The 19,361-nt window shown below is 63.8% G+C and overlaps 1 protein-coding gene and 1 long non-coding RNA gene across 13 annotated transcripts in view; both read right to left on the reverse strand.

The window, feature by feature from the left end:
* The window catches only part of CROCC2 (ciliary rootlet coiled-coil, rootletin family member 2), a 94,642-nt gene that overhangs the window by 49,045 nt on the left and 26,236 nt on the right, over nt 1-19,361 (reverse strand). For 3 of the 12 annotated variants that reach the window (XR_008998106.1, XR_008998107.1, XR_008998105.1), the window contains exons 1-5: nt 13,096-13,491; nt 8,574-8,630; nt 4,171-4,321; nt 3,085-3,233; nt 986-1,092 (exon numbers count right to left, since the gene is read on the reverse strand). Coding sequence is in view for 8 of the 12 variants with exons in the window: in XM_036901274.2 (XP_036757169.2) it covers nt 986-1,092; nt 3,085-3,233; nt 4,171-4,321; nt 8,574-8,630; nt 13,096-13,173 (542 nt within the window). In the remaining 4 variants the exon portion in view is untranslated. Of the gene's footprint in view, nt 1-985; nt 1,093-3,084; nt 3,234-4,170; nt 4,322-8,573; nt 8,631-13,095; nt 13,510-19,361 lie in introns of those variants that run through there. The other 9 variants (XR_005027907.2, XM_036901275.2, XM_036901274.2 and 6 more) reach the window with 7 other exon arrangements.
* Nucleotides 6,687-8,151, reverse strand: LOC130684016 (uncharacterized). Its single transcript, XR_008998108.1, has 2 exons — nt 8,037-8,151; nt 6,687-7,356 (listed from the first exon to the last, which is right to left on the reverse strand). It is a non-coding gene; the product is annotated as an uncharacterized LOC130684016 (long non-coding RNA).

The following is a 19,361-nucleotide window of genomic DNA, read 5'->3' on the forward strand; positions in this document are numbered from 1 at the left end:
GGCCCCAGGCAGCCCTGACCACCGGCAATGGGCCCCACCAGCCTCCCAGACGGGGCCAGCATCCGGGAGCTGCACGCTTCCCTCCCTCCATCCTAATGCTGGGTGTGGGTGTGGAGGGCCTGGGGACAAGCGAGAGGGCCAGGCCTGGGAGCACCAGCGAGGTGGATGGCTGGGAGGGAGGCGCCATCCCTACAGCCGGGCAGGAGGTGGGGAGGGGGAGTCAGGCGGGCCTCTGGCGGGGCCCCTGCGGCTGCACTCAGGGACCCAAATCCACCTGATGGGTGAACCAACCCTCCGACGTTCAGCGCCTCCCAGCCAGGCTGGGAGGCCACAGGTAGGACACTCTCTTCTCCCATGTCTGCCTCCACTAGCGTTACCCACCCCCCAAAACTGGATTCCAAAATGCACTTTTCCTCCTTGCCCAGAGCCTCCTAAGAGGAGGCGACTATAAATGGCTTCACCTCCCACAGGCCTGGCTGTGGAGCCGGACTTGGGGGCTCGGCCCCTCTAGGCTGCCCTCCCAACAAAGAGTGGAGATACGCCCTCACTTCCAGGGACGGCGTCCTGGGGCCTCCCCACGGGCTGGGGCTGTGGCACACTCTTGCCGATGTTGAATGAGTGAGCCTCTGAACATATCAGGGCAACTGGGAGCAGCCTGAGCATGAGGAGGAGTGGGGTCCAGGGCAGTGCCCGTGAGGACTCCTGGACTGACTGCGTCGGCTGAGGGCCACAGTCAGGCCAGAGGACCGGCCTCGGCAGCGCCAGCCTGAGGCCGAGGCCACAGCGGGTTGGTCCTCTCCCCACCCTGCTCTGCCCCCTTCCCCTACCCCGAAGGCCCTGGCCAGGGACTCCCACAGGCAGATTTGACTTCCAGTCACTTTGGAAAGAGGCTGGCGCAGAGCCCCAAGGCACAGTGGGGTTCGCTGCCTGCCAGGGCAATGCTGGGCTCCCTGCAGCCCTGACTGCCCCGTCCGCCTGGCCTCACCTCTGCTCGGCAGCTTCCAGACGGCTCAGGGCCTCCTGCAGGTCCACGCTGCGCTCCAGCTCTGACCTCCGCAGCCAAGCCTCGGTGGTCTCCAGGCGGGCCTGCAGCTGGAGGGGAGCGTCGGCCCACCCGCAGGCCACTCAGGCCACCTGGGCAGGGCAGCCCAAGCACTAAGCCCTCTGGCTGGGAGAGAGGACTACCCTGGGGTCCCAGCAGGCACAGAGTCAGGCTGGGCTGGGCGCTGGGCTGGGCCTGGTGAAGCTCAGGCACCTCCACACGATGGGTCACATGGTGGGCGTCCACACCCCACCTCTGTGCCAAGTGCCCGTGAGCAGCAGAGAAGGGGCCCCCAGGCCCTGGTTTGGCCATGTAAAGGGCAGGACAGTCAAGATGCAGAGCAGGTCAGGGGTCACTCCCACAAGAAGATGTGAATGTGGGGCTCCCCCAGCTGCCCCTCCTGCCTGGGCACATACACCTCTGTCTGCTCCCAGCAGGTGGGCAGGACCACACCCACCCTGAGTGGGTTTCAGCCTCCAGGGGGGCCTGGCTGGGAGGGGTCCAAGCTGGGCGGGCCTGCTGCCCCCTCTCCCTGCTAGAGCCCAAGCAGATGGGGCCCTGGGCTCAGAGGGTGACAGGAGGGGCTGGGGGGCCCGCCCTGATGTGCTGACCCAGAGCATTCTCTGGGCGCACAAGGAAGAGAGTGGCCCCTCCACAGCCACCCGCAGGATGGGGAGGCTGGGGCGGAGGTGGGAATGTGGCCCAGATGCGGGTGACTGGGATGCAGTCACACTGGCCCCCGTAGCCCCTGCCTCGCCCCATCTGGGCTAAGGGGACGCCTGGCCCCTCCCAGCCCTGGCACAGGGAAGCCGAGATGGCCGTGGGGGCCTGGCACGTGCGTTGAGCTGCAGGCTGACAGTTCAGGTCTGACTCACAGGATTAGTAACCCGTCAGCAGGAGTTCTGTGGCTTCTATTCCCACCGGCCCATTCCCAACATCTCCCCACCCTGTGCTAGGAAGATCCCCACCCCCAGGGCCAGCAGAGGCCACAGACAGCCCCAGGAGCAGGCCAGCTCCCTGCCACGCTCCCATCCCCCATTCGAGGGGCCCATCAGGCATGGGGCACCAGTGGGAGTGGGTGTTTACAGTTTGGGGGTCTGGGCAGAGTGCACCTCTGCGCGGTGATGCTGCCTATCCCTAGAAGCCCTGAGGACCCCAGCGAACACGAGGCCAGCGCTGGCCTCGGGCACTTAGCACGGGACCTGGGTCACGCCAGAGAAAATGCCAGACCTGTTCAGGTCTCAGCCCCGATAACGGCAGCGGGGCCCTGACAGCAAGGACCGCTTGGAGCCTTGGGCTCCTCAGCTGGAAAGTGGGGTCGTCTGTCCTGCCAAACAGGGCGAGGGAGGCTGCGGACAGCATGGCCTCAGAGGTCCCCACCGTGGCCGGGCCCCAGGCCAGCCCTGGCTCAGGGTAGCAGAATCAGGAAGAGCCAGGTTTTTTCACCTGTCTGCCTCAGTCTCTCCACCCCCACAATGGGGGGGTCCTTCCCAGCCCCACACACTTTATGAACAAACGGCCTCCTGCTGCAGCTCGCCAGTTACCCTAGAAGGCAGCTGCCGGGGGCTGAGGGGCTCAGCTGTCCCCGGGGTGTGGCCGTCGGGATGTGTGGGAGGCTGGGAGCAGGGCCGGGGCTCTACAAGCCCTGCCTGAGGTTTGGGCCGCATCCCCCTCCCGCGGCAGGTGCTGACCGTGCGTTGGCACCGTGGGCGCAGCCTGGGGCCTCAGGGGCAGGACGGAGCAGGCCACCTCCTTGGGCTCCCGGCAGGCAGGGAAAGTCAGTGCCTGAGATGGGCTGCAGACCTGGTGGGCCTTGGGGGGCTGGAGGCCTGGTCACCCGCTGCGCTTGCACCCGCCCCCTCTAGCCTTAGTTTCTCCTTCTGCCGCCCAGGGTTTTGGATGTGCTGGGCTGATGCATTTATTGCACAGCCTGAGGCTTGCTGACAGTGCGCTGGTCTGACCGCCAGTCCTAACAGGTGGTGCCTCACCCCGGGCCTGGGCCGCCACTCTCTGGCCTGCCATGTGCCACTTGACACACTTACCCGCTCGCTGACGGCATGGTACCTGCTGGCCAGCTCATCCCTCTCAGCGCCCGCCTGGGCCAGCAGGTCCTCCAGCCGGGAGAGCTCCTCCTGCAGGAGTTCATTCTCCTCCTGCACGTGGGCCGAGGCGGCCGGCAGCTCCCGCAGCCCTGTGGGCGCAGCACTGGGTTCAGCCTGCGTGGCCCCCAGGGCCCCACCACAGCACCCTGTCCCTAAGGCAGGACCGTGGGCTGGTTGCTGGGCTCCCCTGCTGTCTGCCCCAATCTCCCTGATGAGTCCCAGCTGCGACCCCTGAGACCTCCTGTTTGGGGCTCACTTCCTGTCCTGTTGGGGGGCATTCTCCCATCTTTCCCATACAGACTCCCCGTCTTTCATCAGCATCTTTAACTCAATACAGACGCACACGCAGGGAGAGCCTGAGCCAACCGGGGCGCAGGGTGTGGGGCCAGCCTGGGTACTGGGGTCCCACACTCTCCATGAAGCAATGAGAACTGATGATTCGGGGAACTGGATCACATCCTGAGTAAGAAGTTGCTTTTCTAACCACACAGTGGGGTTTCTTTTTCCTTAATACACATACTCAGTGAGCTATGTCCTCCTTTAGGGGTCTCTGGGGCCCAGGCTTGCTGAGTCACAAGCACACACTGGGATCAGGCTGCCCGACCGGTGAGGGGACCCAGCCTGGGAGCCAGTTACTCGGCTCCTTTGACAGTCAGGGGGCTGCGGGGCTGGGAGAGCAGAGAGCCTGGGAGCGGGTGCCCTGCGATGGGCTTCCTGAGCATCAGCCTTTAGGGTGGGCACTCATCTCCCGAGAAACAAATATGGATGAGGTCAAGACGCGGTCACAAATGTGTCCCAGACTCAAATGCTGCCCTGGCACGGATGGCCCGGGCGGCCCAGTGGAGCGCACAGCGCAGGGAGCAGCCCCAGGATTCGGCAAGAGGCTGTGGCTCTGCCACCTGCCGCGCTGGCATGACGGGCCAGGAGGAGACAGCCAGCTCGGGGACAACGGAGGGGCACCTGCCTCTCTGCGGCTGGATCCAGGTGACGGCACCCCGGCCACCCCCGCCCCCCACGTCCCTTCACCTTGGGGTGGCTCCTCGCCCAGGCTGCCAGCCACAATCTCACGGATGCGGGCAGGGACAGGGGTGGGTGCGGCCTGCCAGCCTTCCCCACGCACGGTCAGTGCCCGGTCTTCTCTGCTGGCTGTGGGGCTCAGGACCGTGTCCTCCAGCCTCTGAAAAACACCCACCAGAGCCTGGCAGCTTCCCAGACAGCTTCCAGGCATCGCCACCGTGAGCCCTCTAGAGTTAGTGGGACTAACATGAGGTGCCCCCTGGCAGCACAGTGGCCTGCAGAGGACTGGGCACGTGCCTCGGTTTCCCCACCTGTAACGTGGGATGGCACATCAGGAGGAAGTGGGAGAAGGGTTGCCTGGAGAACACCCAGCCAAGGTCATCAGGAACTGAGGGGGTGGGGTGGGGGCATAGCAAGGGGGTCCCCCTTCCTAGCAGGTGGAGCACCTGCTGTGGACGTGGTCCGAATAGGCCTGGAAGGGGGTGGGAAGTTCCGGGTCCTGGATACCCAGAGACTGGTCTTGGGTTGGGAGCTGGCACCTGGCCTTGGTCCAGGGGATTCTTTGCTCAGTGAGGGGAGCCCCCCAGCGGGGAAGGCCTGGAGGTGCCCTCTGGAGGCCGGGCCTGGGCAGGGCCTTCCCGACAGGTCTAACAGAGGCGCTGACAGTGTAGAGGATGTTCAGGGGCCTGTGAATGCTGGGGTGGCCCAATCCAAACCAGCGTGAGCCCCCTGGACGTGGGAGGGCACAGTGAGAGGAGACCAGCCTGAGTCAGGCGGTCTACAGCTGCCCACCTGCCCTGCCGCATGAAGGACGTCGGGTTTTAAGGCAGTGAATTGAATGTTAAAGGGTGACCAGACGTTCCTGGGGGTACTGCGGGTGGATTCCACTCCCAGGGACTCCCCAGGGCACCAAACAGGGGCCTCCGATCACCCCCAGAGAGGCCCGGACTTCTCAGACCATGAGCCCACATCCTCCCCTCCTCCAGTGTCCCAGGACCCCTCTCCCTGGAGTCCCTCAGAGGCACAGCAGACTCCCGGGCTGCGACCCCCAGTCTCCCTCCCCGCCAGGGTCCGTGAGTGGAGGCCGAGCAACCTCCTGTCTCTGCTCCCCCTCCCTGCCTCCAGCTCTCGCTGATGGCCCTCTCCGTGCCTGTGCCCCTCTATCTGCCCTGACTCCCAGGCCAGGCTAATGGGGTGGACGGCTCTGCAGTGTGGCCCTGGGCCCGGCCCACCCCCTCCTCCTAGGACCCCAGGCTGGCCTCGCCCGTGTCCATCTCGAATGCTCCCTGGACACAGGCTTCCTTCTCCGCCAGGACCAGACTTGTGAGAGTCCCTCCCAGACCTGGGCTCCCGCACAGCACCTGGTGAGGCCCAGGCCGGACCCCCAGCAGCAGCCCGGCCACGGGCAGCTTCTGAGCACATGCCACCCACTGAAGCTCGCCTCCCTCCCTGGGGGTGAGGACTCTGGGTCTGCCGCCCCTGGAACCCAGCCCTCCTTCGGGCTGGAACCTTCCTTTTCACTGGGGGGGGAATCTGAGTTTGGGTCCCCTCAGAGGTCCAGGGGAGGCACCTTCCCTTTGCCAGATGACCCTCTTCCGAGTTACCCTGGGTGGGGTGTGCAGCCCCCCTTGGAGGGCGTGCCTGCCGCCCCTTTTGGGCCAAGACTCCCAACCTTTCCTGCCCTGCGAGGACAGGCGACCGGAAGGGGCCCAGCTGCTGCCTGCCCTGAACCCCTTATTTGCACGTGGGGAGACCGAGACCCGGCGGGGTGGCGCCCACCCCAGGCCTGCGGCAGGGGCATCAGCTCCAGGCAGCGCCGCCTGCGGAGCCTGGAAGGGCGCTGCCCCCGCCCCCCCGCCCCGCTCCCCCGGGCATCCCGGCGCCACCCGCTAACGGGAAGGCAGCAGCGCGGCGTAGACCTGACTCACTCCTGACATTTACAGAGGGTCACTTATTAGCCGAGAGTCCCGGGAGGCGCCGGGGGCGTAATGGGTTCCAGCTGTGGCCGGGTGCCTGCGAGGGGCCGAGGCGCAGCTGGAGCCGAGGGGGCGCGGCGGGGGGCCCGGGTGCGAGGGCAGCCCTGCCCCCCGCGGAAACACGCGGGGGGGGGGAGGGAACTGAGGGGTCGGACGTGCTGGGGCCGGGAGGGGGGAGGAGAGAGGAGGAGAGACCTGGAGGGAGGGAGGGGAGGGGAGGGGAGGGACGGCGGGGGGAGAGGAGGGAGGGGAGGAGGGGGTGGGGCGGGGACGGGAGGGGAGGGACGGCGGGGGGAGGAGGGGGGAGGGGCGGAGAGAGGGGGGAGGGGAGGGGAGGGGAGGGACCGTGGGGGGGCGGGCGGCAGGCCCGGGAGGAGAGGGGAGGGAGGGGGGTGGAGAGAGGAAGGGGGAGGGGAGACCTGGAAGGAGGGGGAGGGGAGGGGACGGTGGGGGGAGCCCGGAGAGAAGGGGTTGGGAGGGGAGGGAGGGGAGGGCCGACCAGGACCGGAGGGGCCTGGGGGACGGCGGGGAGGGGCCGGAAGAGAGGGAAGGACGGGTCGCGCCGACCTGCCGCCTGGGCCCCGCCGCTCGCGGGGTCTCCCAGGCCTGCAGAGGCTGGTCCCGAGGGGCTCCGCCGCCCGGTCCCGACGCGTTCCTGCGGGCACCCCGGGCTCCGCCCCGCCACCTGCCTGCAGGTCCGGGAGGGTCGCCTCCTCCGCCGGGGGGCCGGGGGCACCTTCCTGGCGGGCCCGTCTGTGCCCGGCAGTGTCGGGACACTCCTAGAAGGACCCCTGGGGACCTGAGCTCGTTGGAGGGACACCAGGGCTGGGCATCAGTTTCCCAAAGGGCTCAGACCCACAGCGAGCCCCGCCGTGTCCCTTGCTCCTGCCCCAGCGCCTCCTTAGCGCTACCCGCGGCCCGAGCCCCTCTTGGCGCGGCGCGGCCGGTAGAAGCGGATCCCGGCCCTGAGGGTGCTGCGCGGAGGGGGGAGAGCGGCCACCCGGGAGGAACGTGACCCCATCTCCCCCACCCGGGATCAGAGCGAGACTCCCCTTCCGGAGAGCTGGGCTGGGGTCCCGGCTGCGTCACCGCCAGTGCCTTGCGCAACCCTGGGTGTGTCAACGCAGGTGCCTCGGGTCCCAGTGACTCTGCAGCTCCGAGGAGGGTGGGATCTCTGGGACCACCCCTCCGGGGTCACAGATGAGGACAGGCGGAGGCTCTGGAGGGGGTGGGGTCGTAGGTGGAGAGCAAGTCACTCCTTCGCCTGGCTGAGCAGCATCAGAACCCCCTGGGTGGCTCCTGAATCTCCAGGCTGCCGGGGGGCACAGGGAGGGACGGCCCGCGTCCTGGGCCCCTCTGCGGGTGGCCTGCGGGGACCTGCCTGCCGCGGGGCCCGGCCGCGCGGAGCTCCCCCAGTGACCCCGTGTGGCTGCCGAGGGTGCTGCAGGGCCCGGCTGGGAGGGCGCTGGCTGCCGCAGGCTCCAAGGGGACGGAAGGATGCAGGGCTCCCGCTTCGCCTGGGAGAGGCGGGCGCTCACCTCCCAGGGGTTCTTAGCCATTATTTTGACCTGAAAGGGCAGCTTGTCGCCTCCACAGTGCAGGTGAGGAAGTGGCGAACTCGCCCAAGGTCGTCTGCCCACCCTCAGCGCATTAGGACTAGGACCCCACTGGGGAGTCCCTGCACCTTCCCAGTGGCCGGGGGTCGGGATTCAGCCGGCCTCAGCCCCGCCCACCTCGTGGCAACTCCCTGAGCCCAGGCAGACGGGGAGCTCGCTGCAGCCTGGGGCCCGCACCCACCGCAGCTTTCCTTGCCCACCTCTGCCGCTCAGTCACTCCCAGACCTTCCGCACCTGCACTTCCAGCCTCCCTGCCTCCCCAGGTGCAGGGTTTGGCCCTCACCAGCGGGGGGCCCAGGTCAAGCACAGCTGAGGGCAGGGCCTCCAGCCAAGCCCAGCCACCAGACATCAGCTTGCTGTCCTTCCACGGCTTGGCCCGCTGCAGAGTGGACCTGGGCCGGGGTGGCTGCCCTCCAGGTCCCATTTCCTCAGGAAAAAGAGCTTCTGTGGTCTGGGGTACACCTGGCTCCCCATGCCGTGTCTCAGCACTGCTCGGTTCAGACGCCTGTTCAAATGTGGGTCCTTCTGGGGCCCCAGAGCAAGGCCATACCTCTCTGGGTGCCAGTTTGGTCCCCAATAAAAGGGAGATCTGGGCCAGGCATTGAACCAGCCACTGCAGATGAGGAAGATAGCTTCTCATTCACCTCTGTGTGCCCACTTCCAGCTCCCAGCATGATTGATGCTTGGCACACAAGTGGTCTCAGACACAGGTCACTACACAAATATCTGGAAACCTAACCTAAGATATGAATCACTAACAGCAAAATGATTCATATAAAGGAATACACAGAAGGGCAAGGATCCTGTTGATCTTACTTACTCTTGTGTCCCCAGTACCCACACAGGCTTCCTGGAGGAGGTGGCAGGTGAGCTGAACCTTGAAGGATAAGTAAAAGTCCAGCAGCCAGAGGGGGCACAGGTCAGGTGTCCAGGAGGAGGGGACAGTGGAAACAAAGGCAGCGGGTGGGTTCTCATAGTCTGCATGGGGTCCGGGAGAGGAGGGTGTGGGGATGGGGGTCAGCGGGAGACAGGAGAGCAAACTGTGACGGCCCCTTTGAGGGGGGCCCTCAGATAATGGGGCTGGGAGCGGTGTTTCTGAATGAGGAGGCGGGTGTGGCCCGCTGATGGCACATCTGGGTAATCAGATCAGATGCCATCTGAGCCTGGCTGCTTCAGGGAGAGTAGGAGGTAGATCACGAGATAGGCGGGTGCTTCTTCCTCTTGCACCCAGTTTGCAGGCCTGGCCCTTGGCGTGTGACCATCCCAGCATATGTCCCACAGGAGGGCCCTCACTCAGGCTCTAGGGAGCCTCAGAGGCCATCTGTTTCACCCCACTTTGTAGATAGGGACACTGAAGCAGAGACAGTGACGGAGCAGGCATCAGAACCAGGATGCCACACTGCCGTCCCTTCCGCTCACCCCGCCACCATGCCCACCCCCTCTCATGAACCTACTGACAGCACTTCCCACCCTCCCCTCCCCTCTGCCCTCCCCTTTCCCCTTCCATCCCCTCCCCCCTCCCCTTCCATCCCCTCCTCCTTCCCAGCATCCCTCCTTGGAGCTGCATTTTTTCTCTTTGGGGACAGAAGTCCCACCACAAGAAATATTTCCCTCCTCCTGGGGAATTGCTAGGGCCCTCTCCGACAGGTTGAAATCCAGAGACCCAGAACGTGCCCTTCTGGAGGCGCGTGTGAGGGTGCAGTGAGCTGTGCTCTGTGGCAGCTGGAGGACCAAATTATGAAGCTTCTGTTTTTAGGGCCACATCTAGAAGATTCTGAAAGCAGTGAGCTTAGGGCCACATCTAGAAGATTCTGAAAGCAGTGAGCTGGATGGACGGCATCGCAGAGAGAGTAGCCCGGGGGTGGGGTGGGGGCTGGGGAGGCGGGCGCCCACGGGTTTCCCAGCTGTGTGAGGCTGAGTGATGGAACTGGTCTGCCAGTTGCCTGTGAACACAGTTGACTGGAATATCGCCACACCCATGTTTACACACTGTCTGTAGCTACCTGATAGCTTCCAGAAAATGTTTGCCACCCTCCACTGTGACCCAGTGCGGCGCACCCACCCCGCCCCTCCTCCCTCGCCCATCCACCACCGTCGCCCGCCCTCAGAGCAGTCCTTCCCTCTCTCCACACGGGTCATTTCCCCCTCTGGCAGGCCGTTCTGGCTGACACAGACTGCTTTAATTCACCCACACCTTAGAAGGAAGTGTGGCCCCTGCGCACCTCTGAGGGGCCCTTGCGGTCCACGCTTATGGATCTAGAATCTCCATCTCACTGGATCCCCCAGCAGCCTCTGGACCAGTGCCTCCACCCAGCACCTCGTCAGGGAGTCCAGCCATGTGCTCCCCCAGCTGACCGTAACCCCCTGGCCACCCTGGTGTGGTCCCCTTGGCCGGTTCCTTCCTGCCTCCTGCCTCTCTAAGTGTGGGGTTGCCCTAGCTCCTCCTCTGTGGGCGTGCACCACATGCCAGCAACTTGGATATCTGCTGCCAGCATGGCGCTTATCCGAGACCAGACCCACAGGTCCATCTGCCTCCCTGCCATCTCTGCTTGGATGCCAGCAGGCTTCTCCACTCTAAGATGTTCAAAACAAAGCCTCTGCACACAGAATAGTCAAGCTGGATGTAAACAAACTTTGAGAATCTCTTATGTTTAGAAATTAAGGTATTTATATCTGTAGATAATCCAGGGGTAAAATGAGAAATCACGATGGAAATTAGAAAACAATTTGAACCTGATAATAATGAACATTATTACATCTAAATCTGTGGGATGGTACTAAAGCCTTGCTTAGAAAGAAAAATACATATTAGAAGAAGAAAGTGGGAATGTATAATGGTACAGCCACTGTGGAAAACAGTATGGCAGTCCCTACAGGGGGCAGGGAATCGCCATGTGACACGGCAACCCCACTTCCGGGTGTGAACCCAACAGAAGTGAAAGCGGGGACTTGAACAGATACTTGCACACCCATATTCACACCAGCTCTGCTCACAGTAGCCTGAGTGGAAACAACCCAAGTGTCCATGGACAGGTGAGAGGGCAAACACAACATGGCCCAGCCACACAGGGGAATGTGGGTCGGCCTTAGAAAGGAATGAGGCCCTGAGACAGGCCACAGCGTGGGTGGCCCTGGGGGACATCGTGCTCAGTGCAGTGGGGCAGACACAGAAGGACAAATACTGTGTGACCCCACTTCTGACAGAATCACGATGGCAGGGAGTAGAAGATGGGGGCTGGGCTGGGGGTCAGTGCTTGGTGGGCGCAGAGCTTCAGTTTGGGACGGTGGGGCTGGCTGCACAATGTGAGTGCTTAATGCTACTGAGCTATATGCTTAAGAATGGTAAAAATGGTAAATTTTATACATTTTTTACAGATTAGATGGCATCTGATCTGATCATATAAGTTTTTTACCACAATGTTTTTTAAGGTTTAAACATTTTTTAAGTGAAGGTTACAAATCAGAGCGCTGAGCACACCCCCAAATCAGATAAACGACAAGCCAGAGAGCTGAAGAGCAAGTAAATGATAAGGATGGGGATCAATGGAACAGGGACGGAGCACGCGGGGGGCACGGGGGTGGCGCGGGTGAGCGGCACCAGAGCAGGAAAGGGTGCATCCCGGGGGCTCAGGCGGCCGCCCCACTCCAGCCCACCCAGCCTCCTCGGGTTGCTCACTGGAAGTCCTGGGTCCTGGGCAGCTCCTGGGCTCAGACCATGGCTACCCTGCTTCAGACCCTCAGACATCACAAAGATGGAGAGATACTGAGAACAACTTTTGCCAGTAAACGTGACAGTTTAGATATAATGGACCCATTCCTAGAAAAATACAGTTAATTGAAACCTAACCCAAAAGAAATAGTCTGAGAGGTCCCACGGCTACTAGAAGGACCGAGCCCAGCATCACAGATCCACCCATTCGCCCTCCTGCCCGGGCCGCTGTCTGGACAGGCCTCTCTGGGATCTCTGGCGCCCGCCTGCCCCCTGTCCCCTGCCCTGCTCTGTGTAATCGCGCCAAGATGTCAATCACCACAGGGCAAATAGGTGCTGGCTGGGCAGGCAGCACAGGGCCTGGTAGGGATCTGTGGGACTTCCTGATGAGTTTCCCACGGGCAGCGGGAATTTCAGGGCAGCCACGCTTGCCAAGTACCACTGCCCACTGCTGGACCCCCTCACTATTCTGTGATTCTCTCTCAAACCCACACATAACCATAGCAACTTGCTTCACTCTGTGGCCTCTTTTCCCAGAATCCAAAGACGGTGATAGAGTCCTCACCAGCGACGGGGGCACCGAATGGGATGCTTGGCCCAGAGCTTCTCAGAAGCTGTAGTGTGCCAGCCCTCTCTCCCCCACCTGCCATCAGTCAGCCCCACTCCCAGACCTGCGGAATGCTGAGACCCCCCGGGAGCTGGACAGAGAGCTACCCACCAGGGCCACCTTGTTGGGCTCGTGTCACCCGACTCGAACATCCTGCCCTTGTCATGCTCTGTCCCATGTGTATGTGCATGTGTGTGGTGACGCCACATGTTATTTAATCAGTTGGCACCAACTGTGGGTGGCCTCTCTTCTCTGTGACCTGTACTGTTTATGTAAGGCTGTGTCAACACCCTACAGTGGAGTTTCAAGGTTCTGAGAACTGGGCTCATAAACAACTCTGAGTCAGCAGGGGCATGAGGGGTTCACTGAAATCCCCAAGGGGTCAGCCAGGGTGAGGACCCTCTGGCCGTTGGTGGCCGGAGTCAGGTGATGGCAGTGGGGGGTGCCTAGGGGGGTGGACTGGCAGGCCTGGCAGTGGTAGGCTCTGGGAAGCAGGGAGTGGAGGGGAGAGGGCATGGAGATGATTCCTGGGCCTGTCATTGCCGGTGTTTCTAACTTTGTTAGCTGGTGCTTCGAGGAAACGCAGAACCAGCACCTCTGGAATGCTCAGAAGAGATGCTGGGGATGGACCACAGCACCAACAGCGGCTGAGATGGCAGGGAAACCCCGCCAGCTCCCACACATTGCCCCCAGGGCCGTGGTGCACCGAAGCCAGCGTGTCAGTGTGGGAGGGTGTCTGACTGCAAGCCTGGGGCTCAGGGAAGGGTCTGACGTCTGTGTTCACACAGTGTGGATGGGGGTTGGGCCTGGGACCCGGGGGTCCCCATTCAGTCTCTCCCCAGGCTCCTCTGCCGAGTCACGTGAGTCTGCATTGTGTGTGCATGCCCGTGCTGACCACGTGAGCACATGGACAGGTCCCCTTGCAGCCAGGGAGGTGTGGCCTCTCCGTGCAGGATCCCTGTCCCCCCCCAGGTGCCCCCGGAGCCTGCTCCCGGGAGGGTACTGGAGGACAGTCACCCCACTGACCTGGATCACGGTGTCCAGCCCCAGCTGGGACCGCTCTGCCGTGTCCCCCTCGCCAGGTTCGCTGGAGGAAGCACTCATCGCAGGCGGGACGGAGCCCGGAACCCAGAAGAAAGCCGTGGGGGCGGGTGCCTGGCTGGGCCACCTGCTTCAGTGCCCTGGCACCACACCTGTGCAGCACTGACTCCCCTGGCCTGGGCGCCCAGCTGCCCCCTCTGGCTTGGCGGGACCACACCGCCAAGAGAGTCCATAGGTGTTGCTGTGGCAACCGAGACGCGGAGGGCTGGGTTTCCCTGGAAACAGGAGTGCAGGCCCGGTTGCCATGGGGACTAAGAACGCTGTTTTCTGGAAGCTGTTTTCTGGAAGCCGTTTCCTGGAGACGCGGAGCAGCCCTGGGCCTAGCCGTGCACCTGAGCAATCACACCCACAGAGGGGCTGACCCTGCCCCTGCCCCAGGCCCCCTCACCGTGGGGCCCCAGCCAGAGTTGTGTGCTTAGTCACACACCAGGGATGGGGCCTGCAGACCAACAGCTCCTCCCAATGCGGAGTCACACACTGGGGCTTCTTTTCTGACCTTTGGAAGAGAGCTTAAAGCTCAGCAGGGCAGCGGCTGATAGCTGAGTGGGCTCAAGCCTGAGGGCAGCCACCTGCCCCAGGGTCAGGGGCCTGTCCTCCTGACCTCGCCCAAAGACGCACCTTCTGGGGTCTCATTTCCCCTGGAGCCTACCTGCCCTGTGAAGTCATTTCTCCACACCTGGGCCTCCGAGGGCCACAGAGGGGACACAGGGATGCTCCGGTCACCCGTGGGGCTAGGGGCACCCAGTCCTGATGGGTAAAGTGAGGGGGGCGTGTCCCCTCAGACACAGAGCTCTGTCCCTCCCAGCCTGCACCTCCCGGGGGCTCAGTCACACCAGCCCCTCTCCCCTCCCGGCTCTCTCCAAGCCGGGCCTCTCCCAGCTGGGCTCATGCCAACAGGGTGCCCTCTTGGGAAGGGTGGCTGCTGGAAATGGGCCCTGCAGCCAGGAGTGGCTGCCCCTCTAATGAGAGGTGGGGGTCCCTGGGTGTGAGGGTGTCCTGAGACCCACAAGGTTCCTGTGAGGCAGCCCTGCAGAGTGAGAGGAGGCCTGCTGGGTCCACAAGACCAGAAGGGTTCCAGGTGGTGAGAGTGGCACTCAGTGGGTGACAGATCCATTCCCAGTGCTGCCTGATGTAGTGGGGGGTCAGGAGAGGATGCCTAGGGTCCAGGATGCTTCCTCAGGACCAAAGCCCATGAAGGGGGCTGCCTGCCCTCAAAGGGGCCGCTCCCTGAGGAACACCTGCATTGTGTTCTCGGGCACCTGCAGGGGGCCCACGCCCCAGTCCCAGAGGACAGCCACCAGGGTGCTCCATGCAGGGACAGGCCAGGCTCTTGGGCCAGACGTGGCCCTGCTGGGCGTCCAGGGCTGGTGCGGGGTTCAGCGGGTGGTTTCTGGGGGGTGAGGGGCTAGGCGGCCCTCTAACCCTGACCCCTCTGGACTAGCAATTACTTCCAGTTCCTGAATGTGCAAAGCAAAGGTCCAGGGGAGCATGCTGTGGCCTGGGCACCCTCTGGAGTCCTCATCAGAGGGCCTTGCGGGGCTGTGAGGCAGCTGTACCCAGGGCTCAGTGAGAGCACCTGCCTGGGGGGTCAATGTGGGGTGTTTGGGCAGTGAGTGGGGGTGGGGTGGCTGCAGACGCCTGTGTGACCCTCTGGGAAGGTCACTTGCGTTGAAATAGGGCTCCAATAAACTGGAAACCAGGACAGCTGGTGTCCCCTGGTGGGTGGGGTCATCCTGCTCCTTCCCGCCGTTCCTGCCCCCGCCCCACATCCAGCTCAGCCTGTTCTCCCCCTTAGACCCTGTGGCCGTGCAGAGAAGGCCAGCTCGTGCCGGGGGCACCAGCCCTCCTGTGCCCTCTCCAGGTGCCTCCTCTGGCCCCAGCTGGCCAGGCCCCTCCAGGGTCACGCTGGCCCTGGGCATACCACCCCAGGCCTCTCTGCTTAGCATCCACGCTCATGGCTCCCGGGCCTGAGCTCTGATGGACTAGGAGAGCCCTTGGGGCAGGCTCAGCCTTGGGCTTGGGTGGGGCTCAGGGAAGCCATGGCGGGTCCTGACCCACGTCCTAACTGGCTGGACTCGCTGTCTGCCTGCCGGTGCCCTGGACCCTGAGCCTTCCCCCTGGGCCTGGGAAGAGTGCTCTGTGTCCCCAGGCAGCGAGGACCATGCTGGGGCCTCGCCCACCACCACCTGCCAGCGTGTGGCCGCAGGGCCTTGGCCTTGTCTGTGCTCAGAGGAAGCCCCTCGCAGATGGGCCACGGCCAGGTGGGTCACTGTGCTGTCCTGGAAGAGGGGAGCCCCTCTGGGTCTCACTCGGCCACAGGTCACCTAGACTCCAGGCCTCCAGCTTACCTGGGGCAGTCCACAGCCCTGGCTGTGCGGGCACACGTGTGGACATGGGGACACAAAGGGAGGTGAGGCAGAGCCCAGCTGGCCCCACCTCTTTCTGTACCCCACTGGCTCCAGGGGCACCAGAATTGGCCACCCCGACCCAGGCCCTCCCCAAGAGGGGGTGGGACCTTGAAGCTAGCGTGAAAGCCCTGCCTTCCTGCTGGGAGGCCGCGTCACTCCCACCCTGGTCGGCCTCTCCTGTCCTCACCCAACAGGCAGGAGTGGGGGGTGGGTGCTGTGTCAGCCTGGATGGAGCTCGTGGCCCTGATGTGTCCTCCAAAGACGGGGCACGTGCAGGGCAACTTGGAGGAAGAGGGTGGGAGGCCGAAAGGAAGGGGGTGCCACTGTCCCAGCCTGCTGGTCCCACCCCAATTAGCTCTGGGGTCTGACTGGCCTTCTGTTTGTCTGTGCTCCTCGTGACCCTGTGCCTCCAGCGACCCACCTCCCCTGCAGAACCGACTGCCCCCACCCGACAGACATCTCTTTTGGTTGACTGACAGTACTCAGAGTGGGCGATTTCTCAGGAGAGCGGTGGCTCTGCCAGTGGCCATGGCCCAGCTGACCCAGGTGCATGGCCTCTGTGGGGCGTGTCCCCTGCAGGTGCTGGACAGGAAGTAGGCCATGCATTCTTCTGTTGTACCAAAATACAGCCCTGTGCTGGGCACTGGCTGGGGCCCCGCCCAGACTGCTAGCTGGTGCCAAGGCCGACTGCCCTGTTGCCTGCTGGCTGGGTGCCCAGGCCCTGGCTCTCCCTGGTCAATGTCCACACTTGAGGCCTGGCCCTGGGGCAGCATGGGATGCCCTATAATGAGGTGGTTGGGTGAGAGGGACAATGAGGCTCTCATTTAGGGACATGACCAGGATAGCAACTTGGGGTCACCCACGTGGGTCCCTGGGCACAGTGCCTGGGGAGAGAGGTCTCATCCCTTTCCCTCTCGGTCCAGCTGCTGGGGCTTCTCAGCATCCCACCCTTGGCCCCAAGGACCAGGAGGCGGCCGTCACCCCTGGCTGAGGGGGTTCAGACGGGGGTAGGTATGAGAGTTCCTCTGTGTGCTTCCCTTCAAAGGAGCTGGTGCTGGGACCTGTGCTGCATAGGGTGCTGGGTAGCCTGGGGCCCCTGCCCTCTGGTGCCTGTCCTCAGGGCTGCAGGCAAACCCAGACACTGCATCACAACAAAGAAAGGAGTCTGGTGGCCCTTGCCTGGGGCAGCTGGGAGGCTGGGGGCTTCGGGGGGACTAGAGCCAAGGCTGGAACTGTAAGGCCCCCAGAGCGGAGCAGAGAGGAAGCTGCAGGGCATTGGACTCAGCACTGATTCTTGGACATAACCCCAAAGCACAGGCCACAAAAGAAAAAAACAATTAAAAAAGATAAATGACAGAACTTAGTGCATCAAAGCACGTTATCAAGAGAGTGAAAAGGCACCCTCAGACCCTTGGAGGATGCTCTGCCCACCAGCGGCCTCCCGCCTGGGAAATCTCCGTGGCCCAGCGGTCCGCTCCCCACTTGCCCTGCCGCTGGCTGGGAGGGGCCCCCTTCAGTGACGGTGCTGCTCGGCCACAAGTCTGCTTCTAGTGCGCCCCAAGCATCTACAAACACCGGGACGTCCCCTCGACGTCCCCAGGCAAATCTACCCTCATTGCCCAGTCGAGCACTGGGTCTTATTAGGAAGCACCTGCCCCCTTGCCAGTCCCGGGCACCTCCCCAGCCTGCTCTGCGGCCCTGGTCTGGCGGCCGACGCTCCTTCTGCATCCCGTGGGTTCAGGCAGAGCTGGGCTGGATGGGATGTGTGTTCAGGCAGAGCTGGGCTCATCCTGACTGTGGTCCCTGCAGCTGTCACGAGCCTGTCCCCCTGCCTGCCGGGCTCCCCTCAGGCAGAGGAGCCTCTTTCTGTACCAGAAAAGGCAGGGCACTCTGGTGGGGGGCGCTCGGATGAGCCGTCTGCGAGCAGGCTGGCAGGGCCCACGGGCAGCGAGGGGTGGTCAGGACAGCTCCTGGGCCGCGGGGTCAAGGGTGGAGACGTCACTACTGGGCTCTGCCCCGCACACCCTACAGCCCAGGTGACCGTGTCTCCCACGAAAGCACTAGAAATGGGGGCGGGGGAGCTTCAGCCTGGGGGCTACTAAGCGTCGCTGGCGCGCATTAACGGGATGGTGGGTGACCGGAAAGGCAGGGCACGGAGGGCCCACCCGGCCCAGCCCCGCCGAGCCGGCGGCGCCCCCGGACCCGGGGCCTGAGCCCGCTCCACCGCCTCCCGGCCACCTGCGGCGGCCCCACCGGGCGGTTTCCCCAGCCCGCCGAGCTTCGCGCCCCCGCCTCTGCGCGTCCCGCTGGGCGCCACCCCGCGTGGCCACGCCCCCGAGTAGCCCCGCCCCCAACACGGCCCTGCACAACCACGCCCCTACTGGCCGCCCCCGCGTAGCCCCGCCCCGCGTAGCCCCGCCCCTCGCAGCCTGCCCAGGCCCCGGGCAGCCGGTGTTCTCCGGAGCCCCTTACAGGCCCCGCCCGAGGGCGGCGCGGGAGAGGAAGCGGCCAATGCCGCCAGCAGCCTGGGGCGAGTGTCCCTCCAAACGCCCTCATTTCTCTGTTGCTCCGACCCTTCCCGGTGGGCCAGCAGGGAGCAGGGCTGCAAGGCTCAGCGAGCGCTATTCCACGGCTCCCGTTCGATCTGCATGCTTCGTAGGCAGAAAATAAATGTCACGACTATGTCCATAGATTAATTCTAACTTAACTGCGTGTCTTTCGTCACTGGATGTCACTTCGTAGGCCACCCCACACCAGAGTTAGACGCTGATGGGGCTGCCCACGACGAGACTGCTGGGACCCGGGAAGCATCTGGGAGCCAGGCCGGGGTTCCGGTGGGTAAGCATCGCCGTTCCAGGCTAAAGCCCTCAGAAGCCTCGTGCAGGAGGGACCCTCTGGCGCTCGTCATGCTCGGACCCCCGTTTCAGCAACACCCTTGTCCTTCCACGAGGACTTGCTTCCCTGGGAGAGGCGTCCTGCAGAATGGATTGCTGGTCTCCGGGCGGGCAGTGGCCACCATCCTGACACTGTCCCAGTGTGCAGGCGCCCTGGGGGCCCTTCCTGTGCAGCCTCTTCATTTCTCTGTGGAGGGCTTTTGAGGCAGGCGGGGCTCTTGCCCAGGGTCTCGTGGAGGCAGCCCTGAGTTAGGCTTCTTCTCTCTGAGTCTGATGGTCGTGTGTACCCTGAGGGTGAGCAGCTCCAGCAGGTGCCAGGGCATGCCTGCCTAGCCTAGCAGGGCATCAAAGGGTGGCCCAGGCATGGCTGGGTGGTTGGAGTGGTGGCCCAGGGCTCTGGGAGCGGGTGGTGAGTGCAGGGCCGGTGTGGACGGTGTCCTGGTGTGGCCCCACTGTGGTCAGCTGGATAGAGGCCATGTTCCAGCCCCCAGGCCTGTGACTATTGCCTCACTGGGTAAGGAGCAAGTGCCAGGAGGGGCAGGACTGATGGTTGTGCAGATGCCCTTGGGGTCTCCCAAGGGTCCTGCTAGGAGAGAGGCAGAGGGAGCTGACACAGACAGCGGAGAGGGCCCATGAGGGTGTGGGCAGAGGGGAGGGGCGCGAGCAGGGCCGTGGCAGCCAGGGTGCTGCCCCCGGGCCTGGGGGTCGGAGTCCTGGGTGCTGTGGCCTGCAGGCCTCTGAAGTACAGGGCTCCTCTGGGGTCAAACGCAGGGCCAGGCAGGGTGTGAGGTGGGCCACGGGTGCCTGGGTCCTTGACTCTGAGCAGCTGCCCTGGGAGAGGGGCGCCCCAGAGGACAGAGCCGGGCCATGTCTGAGGAGAGAAGCCTGT

The sequence above is a fragment of the Manis pentadactyla genome, chromosome 6, assembly GCF_030020395.1.
Source record: "Manis pentadactyla isolate mManPen7 chromosome 6, mManPen7.hap1, whole genome shotgun sequence".
Lineage (NCBI taxonomy): Eukaryota > Metazoa > Chordata > Mammalia > Pholidota > Manidae > Manis > Manis pentadactyla.